An 11353-nucleotide genomic window follows, 5' to 3' on the forward strand; every position below is an offset into this window, starting at 1 on the left:
GCCCCGGGGCCAAAGGAAGGAAGGAGGGGGAGGGGAGCCCGGCTGCTGCTTGTGGGAAGAGAATGAGAGAGGGGAGAAGGACTCCCCCCCAGAGCTGAGGCTGCCTCTGCAGAAACCAAGAGGAGGGGGGCTCTTTGGAAATGTCCCCCTTCCCCTGCCCCACGTCTGCAGGGAAAGACCCCGCCCCAGGTTCCCTGAAGGAGTCCTGGGGGTTCCCAGCCCTCCACTCTGCCCTCTGCCTCTCCGTCGGTCCAGGTTCTGCCTTTCCAGCTGCTCCCCTTCGGAGCAAGGAGATTGAGGGGACAGGCCGGCCGCTGACCCTCAGCCGCCTGTGGGGGCCCCGGGGGCACTCGCCCTCCTGGGCCGGGACATCCTCCGGGACATCAGCCTCTCTGCTGTCTCACTGGGAGCCAAAAGGGGCTTCCCTCCCATTGGGACTGAAGGCCTCTCTCTGGCCAGGCTGGAGCCTTGGTCCAGCTGCGGGGCAGCCGGAGGGGAGAGAGGCCGGCTTCCCGTCCCGGGCTCTGGCTTTGCAGGTGCAGCCAGGAGCCCTTTTCCTGAGGGGAAGTGAAAGGGCAGCTCCAGCCTTGGTTCCCTCAGAGACCCAAAGTTTCAAGCGAGTTTCCAACCAGCCAACGGATCGCTTCTGCTGGGGGCTTTGCACCGGCAGCCCCTTTCGGCCTTTGGCTCTGTGTGGGCAGGATTTGGTCTCACAGCTGTGCTAACCACAACCTCCCCCCTCGATCCTGGGGGGTGGGGGGGGCTTGCCATTGGTGGGTATTCCTGGGCAGGGGCTGCCCCTGCTCCACGCAGGACCTTCTGCATTGATTCAGCCCCAGGAGCTCCAGCAGGTCAGCCTCCCCTCCATGAAAGTGGCCTTCGGTTGCTGCTGCCTTCTGGGGAGCCCAGTCGGGTTCTGTTTATGTTGGGGGGGGGGTTCTGTGGAGTCTCCCCTCGCCCAACACTCCCTGCTCTTTGGACCGGGAGGCTCTTCTCTCGGGGAGGGTCCTGCCGTTGAACTGGGCTCCCAGAGGGGCACCTAGCAGGTCTAAGAAACCCCAATCAGGCTCCTGGGCAGAAACCTGCTTGGCAGGGAGCCTTAAGCTGCACGATCAACGGGATAAACCTGCCGCCTTTGCTGTGATCATAGAAACTAGGCGCCTTTTAGCCTAGGGTGCTGTGGGAGCCCTGCCTGGGTGGCCAGTTGGGGGTTTGACCGGTGGGGAAACTCCAGGAGGTGAAGTGAACCATGGTTGCCATTCAGGGCCTGCGTATTTTAAAGCAGTGTTTCCCAACCTTGGCAACTTGAAGATGTCCGGACTTCAACTCCCAGAATTCCCCAGCCAGCATTCGCTGGCTGGGGAATTCTGGGAGTTGAAGTCCGGACATCTTCAAGTTGCCAAGGTTGAGAAACACTGTTTTAAAGCACGGCTCTCCAAGCTTGGCACTTTTAAGACTTGTGGACTTCAATTCCCAGAATTCCTCAGCCAGCTTTGCTGGGAGTTGAAGTCCACAGGTCTGATGAGCCAAGATGGCGCAGTGGTTAGGGTGCAGCACTGCAGGCCACTTCAGCTGACTGTTATCTGCAGTTCAGCGGTTCAAATCTCACCGGCTCAGGGTTGACTCAGCCTTCCATCCTTCCGAGGTGGGTGAAATGAGGACCCGGATTGTTGTTGTTGGGGGCGATATGCTGACTCTGTAAACCGCTTAGAGAGGGCTGAAAGCCTTATGAAGCGGTATATAAGTCTAACTGCTATTGCTATTGCTGTAGGTCTTAAAGATGCCAAGGTTGTAGAGCTGCTTTAAAGCATCAGATCCCAGAAAGTGGGGAGTAGCAATTGGTAGGATCTGCCTGACTGGTGCTTCGGTCTCTTTCTCTGGACCAGGGACCTGCTCACCCGCTGTGGAGAGAAGCGGGGAGACTTGCTGACCTCCTTGGAGAAGCCTCTCGCCTTCCTCCGGGGGCATCTTGGCAGGGGATGATGGGAAGGAACCAGGCTGCAACCAGCGCAGCTCCTGGGCTCAGCCTCCCTGGGTCAAAACAGGGGGGCTGGGGGGGAAAGCGGTGCTTCTGGCAGGCACCGCTTTCTCCTGCAGCAATGGGGAGGTGGGCTGAGAGGGCTGGAGAGAAGGGGGCCTGGACGCCCTGCCTGCGGGTGCTTTCTCGCCTCCCTTCCAATGAGTCTTGAATGAGGCTGAACCGGAGGGAGGGAGGGTGGGAGGGAGGGAGGTAGGGAGTGGCAGCAGCCGGCAGGACAAGCGGCCTTGTTTGTGTTTGAAAAGCAGCCTCGGCTTCTACCAGTGCCACGCTGGCGCCCCCTGGTGGGCAGACTTGGCCCAGGCAGCTTGGCAAGCGCAGGCTGTCTGGGCTCCGGGCTCACTGCCTCCGTCTGTCTTTCTCTCCCTCCCAGTGGACTTTGAGGGCTGCGCAGGGAGGGGCCCCGGAGCCTTCCTCTCCCAGGACACCCGCTTCAAGTTGCATCCGGATGGGAGGGTGGTGGTGAAACGGCCCCTGCATCTCCACAAGCAGGAGCTCAGCTTCCTCGTCCACACGTGGGACCTGGGAGGCAGGAAACATTCGGCCAGAGTGACCCTGCGGCCCCACCACCACGGCCATGGCCGGCCGCCTCCTCATGGGGTATGTGCCCCTTTTCCCTGCTTCTTTGGGGGAGGGTTTGCTGGTCTTCGGAGCCGGCTCTCCCTTGCTTGCTTGCAGAACCAGATAGCCCTGTCTGTGTCCCCAGGAGAGCGGTCCGTCTGCTCGGGTGAAGGAGCTGTATTTCCCACGGTCTTCGTCTGGCCTGAGGCGGCAAAAGAGAGACTGGGTCATCCCGCCGATTCTTTGCTCGGAGAATGAGAGGGGCCCTTTCCCCAAGAAGCTGGTGGCGGTAAGGACTTTGCTACTGGGATTCTCTTGCACGTTTTAAAGCTAGTTAGTTTCTCCTCCAGGGTTGCAAATGACCCACAAATGCAGGACCCCAAACATGGCCGCTTGTGCTGGCGCTGAGTGGACATTTGGACTGAGCCCCTTGGATGGGACTCACTCCAGCCAGGCTTTGGGGCCTCCATTTCTGCCCTGGGCCAGGCAACGTAGCTGCCGCAGTCTACTCTGCCCCAGGCCGCCCCTGGCCCCTGCCCCGGAGGGTGGAAAGGGCTGCAGGCCCACGCCGTCCCTGACCTTCCCCACCCCATCTCCCCAACCAGATCAAGTCCAGCAAAGAGAAAGAGGAGACCGTCTACTACAGCATCACTGGGCAGGGGGCCGACATCCCTCCACTCGGCACCTTCACCATCGAGAGGGAGACCGGCTTGCTGATGGTGACTCGCCCGCTGGACAGGGAGAAGATTCCCCGCTACCAGGTGAGTCCTCGTCACCTGCTGCCGTCATGCCTTTCGCTTTCAATGGTTGGCCCCTGCACTGGTGGCTGAAGAGGTCCACCTGCTTGGAAACTGGCCACGTGGATTGGGTGGGAGGGCAAAGGTCACTGCATCCTCTGGGACGCCAGGACAGCTGCAGGCCAAGGGTTTCTCTCCTCCCAGAGAAGCCCCTCGGAGAGCCCCCATTTAGAAGCAGGCGACTCTGCAGGAAAGCCACTCCTCTCCTAAAGCGCCTCCGTTTTCCGTCCTTTCGTGGTGGTCTCGAAGGGGCCTGAGAGGCACCCGGGGACCCCGTCCCAGGGCTTCCGAGACCCTCTCTCGTCCTTCGGGGCAGCCTCTCCAGAGTGGGCAGTGCTGGGGGCCAAGAAGGGTTGAGCTGCACGGAATATGCTGCCCGGATGCATCTGGGCCTTCTCTCCTCCCCCTCTGGGGAATAACGGCCTTTCTCCGCCTTCCCGGCAGCTCCTTTGCCACGCGGTGTTGGCCAATGGCCAGACGGCAGAGGACCCCATGGAGGTGATCATCAACGTTGGAGACCAGAATGACAACCGTCCCGTCTTCACGGAGAGCGTCTTCCGAGGGTCCGTGGAAGAGGGAGCGAAGCCAGGTAGGGGAGTCCGGCAGAGGACACGAAAACCTGGGCCCTGTTGAGTGGCTGTCCTCTGGGGCCCAGCCGCAATCCCTCCTGGACAAGGAAGGACAGTCCTGGTCAAAGCCATCTGGATCGTCCGGCCACTGCCCGCTCACACGTGTCCCTGAGGGGTTGGGGGCTCAGTCCCTGCGACAGCCGGAGGGGCTTGTAGTTGCCCAGAAGCCAGAGGGTTTTTCGGCTGACAGGCCAGAGGGGCTGGGCTGCTGTTGTTTGAAGGGAGCCCTTCAGCAGCCCCTCCTCCCCTCTGGGTGTCCCTAGGAACGTCGGTGATGACAGTGACGGCCACGGATGCAGACGATGCCAAAGACTCCTATAATGGGGTCGTCACTTACTCCATCCTCAGCCAGGAACCGGAGCCGGACAGACGGATGTTTACCATCAATAACGGAACCGGCATGATCAGCGTGGTTGTGTCCGGTCTGGACCGAGAGGTGAATGCCGGGTGCTGGGACAGGTGGAGAACGGGGGCAAGCAGACCTTTTCTGAGGTGGGAATTCATCATGGGGAGGGGGGGAGGGAGGGGGGAGGGAGGGCTGCATTTCTCTCGTCCATTTTCTGCTGCTTCCGTCCCGAGTGAGCAAGGGAAGAGTCCTTGTTTGTCCTAAAGGGCGAGACTGTTAGCTCTCCAGGGAAGTCCAGAGGAGAAGCCCCACCGTGAGGGCTGCCTTGATGGTCGGATGCCAAGGACAGAAGAATCTCTCCCCTCCTCTCCATTTCCTTTCTGGAAAACTACGGAGGGCCCCTTCCCAAGCGTTCCCGCCGCCTTCCCTCCTCCTCCCGTGGCTGGGAGACCTTCCCCCCCTCAGGCCAGGCGGCCGCTCTTCCTCCGTCTCCCAAGGCCTGTGCTGTCCCACCAGCACGGAGTGTTGCATGTTTGGTTCTTTGCAGAGGATCCCCCAGTACACCCTGGTTCTCCAAGCGGTTGACATGCAGGGAAACGGCTTAAGCACCACTGGGACGGCTGTGATTACCATCACCGATGCAAACGATAACCCGCCGATCTTCGACCCCTTCATGGTAATGTGATTTCCCCCCCCCTCCCCCTCTTGGCCATGCTGGTGTCACCCTGAAATTCATCTCCCTGTGGTGCAAAACCCCCCAGCCACGTCCTCACTTCCACTGCAGAGGCGCTGGGTGGAATCTGTGGCTTCCCGTTCCCTGGAGTCGGACCTTCCCCCCCCCCCACCCTCCCCGAGGCAGCCACTTTCTCTCCTCTGACGGCTCCGTTCCTTTTGCAGTACAACGTGATTGTGCCGGAGAATGAGGTGGGGGCCCCGGTTGCCACCCTGAAGGTCACAGATGGAGATGAAGAGAACAGCTCAGCTTGGAAAGCCAAGTACAGCATTGTGAAAGGGAACGAGGAGGCTAACTTTGCGGTCACTACTGACCCGGGCACCAACGATGGTCTTTTGACTACGGCAAAGGTGAGCGGTGGGCCCCTCTTTGTCAGGGCTAGAATCCTGTGCCTCCCCAGCCCCACCCCCTGCTGGAGGGTCAGCTGCGGGAGTTCCCCTTGGACCAAGTCAACTCACCTTTTCTCCCTGCTTCCGCCCTTCCAGGAACTGGATTATGAGGCCAAAAAGCAGTATATTCTCCACGTGACCGTAGTGAACGAGGCTGAATTCTCGGTCCAGCTCACGACCTCCACGGCCACCGTCATTGTCAATGTGAGCGATAAAAACGAACCCCCGGTCTTCCTCCCCACCGAACTGAAGGTGTCACAGCCCGAAGATCTTCCCATTGGACACTCGATAGCGGAGTACACGGCCCAGGACCCAGACAAGTTCATGGAGCAGACCCTCAGGTAGGGGGCTGTGCGAAGAGCAATAGCAATAGCAATAGCAGTAGACTTATATACCGCTTCATAGGCCTTTCAGGCCTCTCTAAGCGGTTTACAGAGAGTCAGCATATTGCCCCCAACAATCTGGGTCCTCATTTTACCCACCTCGGAAGGATGGAAGGCTGAGTCAACCCTGAGCCGGTGAGATTTGAACCGCTGACCTGCTGATCTAGCAGTAGCCTGCAGTGCTGCATTTAACCACTGCGCCACCTTGGCTCTTAGAGGTTCCAAGGTTAATCATTTGAAGGGGGAAACCCAGAATATCTGCAGGCCACTTGCTCCAAAGGCGCTGGCTGAGCCCAGGGGGGTCTCTCTTGCAGGTACTCGGTGAGGAGCGACCCAGCTGGCTGGCTGAAAATTGACCCTCAAACCGGCCTGATTACGTCAAGAGCCGCCCTAGACCGAGAGTCAGATTTTGTGAAGGATAATATCTACAAAGCCATCATTGTGGCAACTGACAATGGTAAGCTTACCCCCCCCCCCAAAAAAAATAACCCTCTGCATTTTGTCTCGCACCCAATCAAAAAAACACAACTGGGGAGCTGGTGGGGGGGAGGGAATTGAGGGATGGTGCCACCCAAGTATGTATATTTGAGGAACTGACCCACACCCCCCCCTCTCTGTCCAGGGAACGAGCCGGCCACCGGCACAGGGACTCTCCTTTTGCATCTGGAGGATGTGAATGACAACGCGCCAGAACCGGATCCCCGAATGTTCGAAATCTGCAGCCGCAATCCGGAGCCCCAGATGTTAAGCATTGTGGACAAGGATATCGCGCCCAACACCAGCCCCTTCCTGGCAAAGCTGGAATTTGACTCTGGCGCCAACTGGACAGTTGAGACCCACCAAGGTAGGCAGAGAACAAGGGAGGCGCCTGGGAACAGAACCTCAAGACAGAACCTGTTTCCCTCTTTCTCCTTTCCAAGATTTGCACCAGAGCAAATCAGAGGGAGATTCATTCCTGACTTCATTGGGTTCCTTTAATTAGTGTTTTAGAGCATGGCTCTGTTCAGCTCTGACTCACCTTCTTGGGGGGGGGGGTCCTTTGCAGACAGTCTGACCCTTCAACTGGTCAAGCAGCTGGAGCCTGGGGAATACAACATCGCCCTCAAGCTGACCGATGGCCAGGGGCTCTCTCATGTCACCACGGTCAAAGCCATTGTCTGCAACTGTGACGGGTCAGCCAAAAACTGTGAACGAAAGGCGTTTTTGCCAGCAGCAATAGGGACCCCCGCCATTCTGGGCATCCTTGGGGGCATCCTTGCCCTTCTGAGTGAGTACTGCGCTTCCTTGCCCCTTGTTTCTCCCGGGGAAGCTGGGCGGCTCCTCTTAAGGGCCCACCTGCAAGACGCTGGGCTTCCCGGCGCCTGGGTGTGTGGCCCATCCTGGCCTGGCCAGTGGAGAAGGCCGGGGCCTGGATTTTGCTCCAGGTTGGGGAGAATTGCTCTCTCTCATTCCTGGCTGCTGGAAACATTTCCTTCCTCCGGGATTTTGGTGGGTATCTTTTTCCGCCTCGGTAACCCCGAGAGGAGAAGAGTCGGGGGGTTGTTTGGGCACCCATGAAGCTGGAGCTCAGCGTCAGAACGATCCGCTTGCCAGCGGCTCAGACCAACGGCCACCCTGGAGCCCTGGTGGTATCCCGGCAGGAAGGGTATCTCTCTGGGCACTGAGGTCCGGGAAGGTGGCATCGAGGGAGTCTCGGGTTGGGTCAGGAGCAGGTGGGCGGCCTCCGCTTCAGCCGGATGGGAGCCCCCCGGCTGACGGAGCCTTTCGCCCTGCCTTGCAGTCCTGCTGCTGCTGCTGCTGCTATTCGTGCGGAGGAGAAAGCAGGTGAAGGAGCCGCTGCTTCTCCCCGAGGACGACACGAGGGACAACGTCTACTACTACGATGAGGAAGGCGGAGGGGAAGAGGACCAGGTGGGCGTCTGGCTCTGGGACCCCGGGGCCCCAGGCTGCTTCTCCTCGGCACTCCCTGTCCCCGGGCCCGAGTTGGGCTTCTGCTCCCCACGGCCCTTTTCTTTCCTGCCCCTGCAGAGCTGGGATGGCTGATCATCCAGCACGGTGGTCCCACTTAACGTCCTCCCCCACTTGGGCCGGCAGGGAGCTCCCAAGAGGGCCCGCATTCGCTCGATTTATTTCGGACGTTCTGCTTGCACAGAGCGGCTTGAGTAAAAACGACTTATTTAAGCCGAGTTTTAGAAAGGAATCCCTGGAGGGTTTTATTGCTTCGGTGAAAGGAAAAGTGACCCAACAAAACCATTTTGTTCTTCCGAGGGAAGGAAGCAAAGGCCTCCTCTGTTCATTGTCTGTGCTGGGGGAAGGTTTTCCTCCTGCCTCTCTCTCTGTCTGCCAGACTCCCCCCTGATTCTGGTCAGCGGAGAGAAGGGAGGCGCTGGAGGTTTCTTCCTCTACCCAAGAGCCTGCGGGCATCTTCTCTTCCTAGGATTACGATCTGAGCCAGTTGCATCGAGGCCTGGATGCCCGCCCTGAAGTCACCCGGAATGACGTCGTTCCAACCCTCATGCCGGCCCCGCAGTACCGTCCACGCCCGGCCAACCCTGACGACATAGGCAATTTCATCGACGAGGTGAGTGGCACCCGGAGTCCACTTGGTGGGGAGATACCCAGTCCCCAGGTGCCCCAGGTGAGCAAGCATTTGGTGAGAAGCAAAACGTGGGCAGGGAAGCTTAATCCTAGCGGCTGAACAGCGACGGAGGCAGCCTGACTAGAGACAGTCTGCTCTCTTGAGCTTCTCCAAAGATTTGGCGAGCCCCTTGTCATTGTTTCTCAACCTGAGCAGCTTTAAGAGGTGCGGCTTCCTTCGGCTGGGGAATTCTGAGAGTCCGGGCCCAGACGTCTTAGAAGTTGCTCAGGTTGAGAACGGCTGTTCTGGAGAGATGGCTGGGCAGTCCTCAGCTTCCTCCGCTGCTCAACAAACGGAAGTTCTGTTCCTTTCCCTTCTTGCAGAACCTGAGGGCAGCGGACACGGACCCCACTGCTCCCCCATATGACTCCCTGCTGGTGTTTGACTACGAAGGCAACGGCTCCGAGGCCACCTCCCTCAGCTCCCTCAACTCCTCCCACGGAGACCAGGACCAGGATTATGATTACTTGAATGACTGGGGAAACCGTTTCAAGAAGCTGGCTGACATGTACGGAGGGGGCGAGGAAGAGGACTAGGTGTGACTGGAGTGGGGGGGGCAGAGGGTGGGGGGCAGAAGGCTAGAAGGGAGAGAGAAGGGAGCTGACTCTTGGTGACTCCATAATTTACCCAAAAGTACACAAGAGATCCCCCTTGAAGAAGATTCTGACAATCTCATCTCTGTGGGATAATTATAATCAGTGTGGCCTTCTTGAGTCTGATTCAACGCAACATGGAGTTTCTTTCTCAAAGCCTGGATACCCTCAGGGGGAAAAGGCTTTCCCAGGAAAGAGAAAAGGATTCTGGAAGGACAGACAGACCCTCCGGTGCTTGGTCTTGTATTCAAGAAGTTTCACCTGAGTGTTTCTACTCTGCCTCCTTGGTCATCTGTCCTCTTGTTTGCTTAAGAAGAACTTCGGGCTTCTTGGTGCAAAATTGTAATGCGTTTTGGAGAATATGAGGGAAAATACGCAAGAAAAATATTTTCGTGAGGCAGAGGATAAAACACAGCTAAGACTACTATGGTCACCTAATAGGACAGAGGTTCTTATTAATGGCCCCGTTGAGAGGGGAGGGGTTCTGCCTGCACAGATCCAAATCCCACAGTCTGGATACGGTGGCTAATTATTGGAACTTTCTCCAGGAAGATCTCCCCAAGCATGGGGTTTCCAAAGCCCTAACCAGAAATACTTCTGGGGATTCTGCTCATATGCTGCATTTGGTTTCCAAGCCTTGGCTTTTGCTGTTGAAAGGCAGGCTTGTGGGAGTGATGGGGAGGGTCTCCCAGAAGAGAGGCAGGGTTTCTGATCTTTTTTTGCCGCTGTTAGCCAACATGGCTCTCCTCCTGGATGAATCCTTTTAGGATCCCTAAATCAACTTGTCCCAAGTGCCTTTGCTTTCAGACTATGCTTCTCTCAGATGCCCAGAGTCCAATCTCTGTCAGGAAGGCATCTGCAAAACCATCCGGCATGGCCTCTCTTATTGTGGCTTGGAAGTCATGGTTTATGGCTTGGATGATGGCTGTCCACTGCCTTTTTAGAGTTGAATTAACAAACCTGGATTTAGCAGGGACGTTACTCCCCGGTGCCTTCTCATAAAGTGCCTGAACGGGTGGCGGCAGCTGCCTTCCCAGGGCAAGCCCTCCCTGCCCCTTTAGGCTTTTGGGCCAGAGGGGAATTCAGCGGTGGCCCAAAGCCTGGCGTGAGCTCTTCTTCCGCCTGGGGCCTTCGTCTGGGGACCAGGCCACACACACTCCTCCTGTGCGGGGCCTTATAAACTACAGCTGTACGAGACGGTGTTTGTCTACCAAGTAATCCATTCTAATTAGAACCGTTCCTTCTGCCAAGGTGCCCCTCCTGTCCTGTGGCAAGTTTCCCACTCCCCAGCCCTGATGGTATAATTACGGCCCAATTGATGGGGACCTCTGGAAAATGGCTTTCTAATTTTAGATCTGTATGTTAAGCTATCCTTTTTGGATATATATTGTTGAAAGATTACAGAGATGCACATTTTTAAAAATTATTTTATTGCACAGATGCTTTTAAAAAATAATAAACTTTATTGTTTAAAAAAGTACTTTTCTTGCATGTCTGTCACATTTATTAGACCTTCTCCTGAGATTGCATGCTTTTTCTGACCTAAATGTTCTACCGACGTTCAGTTTTATTTTCAAAAGTTGTGGGGATGAATAACCAGATAAATCCAGGGTGAGCATCTTCTTTCCCAACTTGCCGTGTGTCAAATTTGTATTGTGAATTCCAACCATCTCAAAAAGTCATGCGTACTTCCAGACTCTTAACTGCAATTGGTGTGTAAATGTGTGTAAAAATCTAAAAGCCTTTACGGGGTCACCTTGGGACACTTGTTTGTATGAGGCTAAATCACAGAATCCCAGCTGGAAGTGAACATAAAGGCTGCTCGCCTGGAGCCCTTTGGTGCCTTGCTGCCATTGAGGACTTAAAAAGCAGGCCTGAAGCCAGCCGCTTTCCAAGCGAGGGAAGGCAGGGGCAGCAAAGGGATTTCAAACCCCAAGGATCCATGCCCACATTTATCTTGGGGGCCCATTGCTCCATTCCGCTCAAAGCATTTTCTTTCTGCTGCAGAGTTCTGTTTGTTCCCAAGCGCTTCCCTTCCGCTCCATTCCTCTGCTGAGCACCGGGGCCAAAAGGTGAATTTTAGACTTAAAAGCTTTTTTGTAGCCTAGGAAACGTCCTGTTCTGGAACGGATTTATTACTGAAATTCTTCTCACTCGGCAAAGTGAGCTTGCTTTAAGATCCTGCAGCTAATTTTGAATAGTGCAGATTTATGGAAATGGTATATTTTAATAATTTAATGAACAAA

The 11353-nt window shown here is 56.5% G+C and overlaps 1 protein-coding gene across 1 annotated transcript in view; it reads left to right on the forward strand.

Moving 5' to 3' along the window:
* Nucleotides 1–10587, forward strand: part of LOC106542216 (B-cadherin) — an 18349-nt gene extending 7762 nt beyond the window's left edge. Inside the window, exons 3-16 of the mRNA XM_087729275.1 lie at nucleotides 2412–2638; nucleotides 2745–2888; nucleotides 3205–3360; nucleotides 3841–3985; nucleotides 4289–4461; nucleotides 4919–5047; nucleotides 5269–5454; nucleotides 5590–5834; nucleotides 6191–6333; nucleotides 6499–6720; nucleotides 6922–7143; nucleotides 7657–7787; nucleotides 8314–8457; nucleotides 8838–10587. Coding sequence (XP_087585401.1) covers nucleotides 2412–2638; nucleotides 2745–2888; nucleotides 3205–3360; nucleotides 3841–3985; nucleotides 4289–4461; nucleotides 4919–5047; nucleotides 5269–5454; nucleotides 5590–5834; nucleotides 6191–6333; nucleotides 6499–6720; nucleotides 6922–7143; nucleotides 7657–7787; nucleotides 8314–8457; nucleotides 8838–9050 — 2480 coding nt within the window. The 3' untranslated portion in view covers nucleotides 9051–10587. The remainder of the gene's footprint in view (nucleotides 1–2411; nucleotides 2639–2744; nucleotides 2889–3204; nucleotides 3361–3840; nucleotides 3986–4288; nucleotides 4462–4918; nucleotides 5048–5268; nucleotides 5455–5589; nucleotides 5835–6190; nucleotides 6334–6498; nucleotides 6721–6921; nucleotides 7144–7656; nucleotides 7788–8313; nucleotides 8458–8837) is intronic.
* The last annotated feature ends 766 nt before the right edge of the window (nucleotides 10588–11353 follow it).

This window comes from Thamnophis sirtalis, unplaced genomic scaffold (genome assembly GCF_051295495.1).
Source record: "Thamnophis sirtalis isolate CommonGarterSnake01/CBP01778 unplaced genomic scaffold, rThaSir2_p1.2 scaffold_14, whole genome shotgun sequence".
Classification (NCBI taxonomy): domain Eukaryota; kingdom Metazoa; phylum Chordata; class Lepidosauria; order Squamata; family Natricidae; genus Thamnophis; species Thamnophis sirtalis.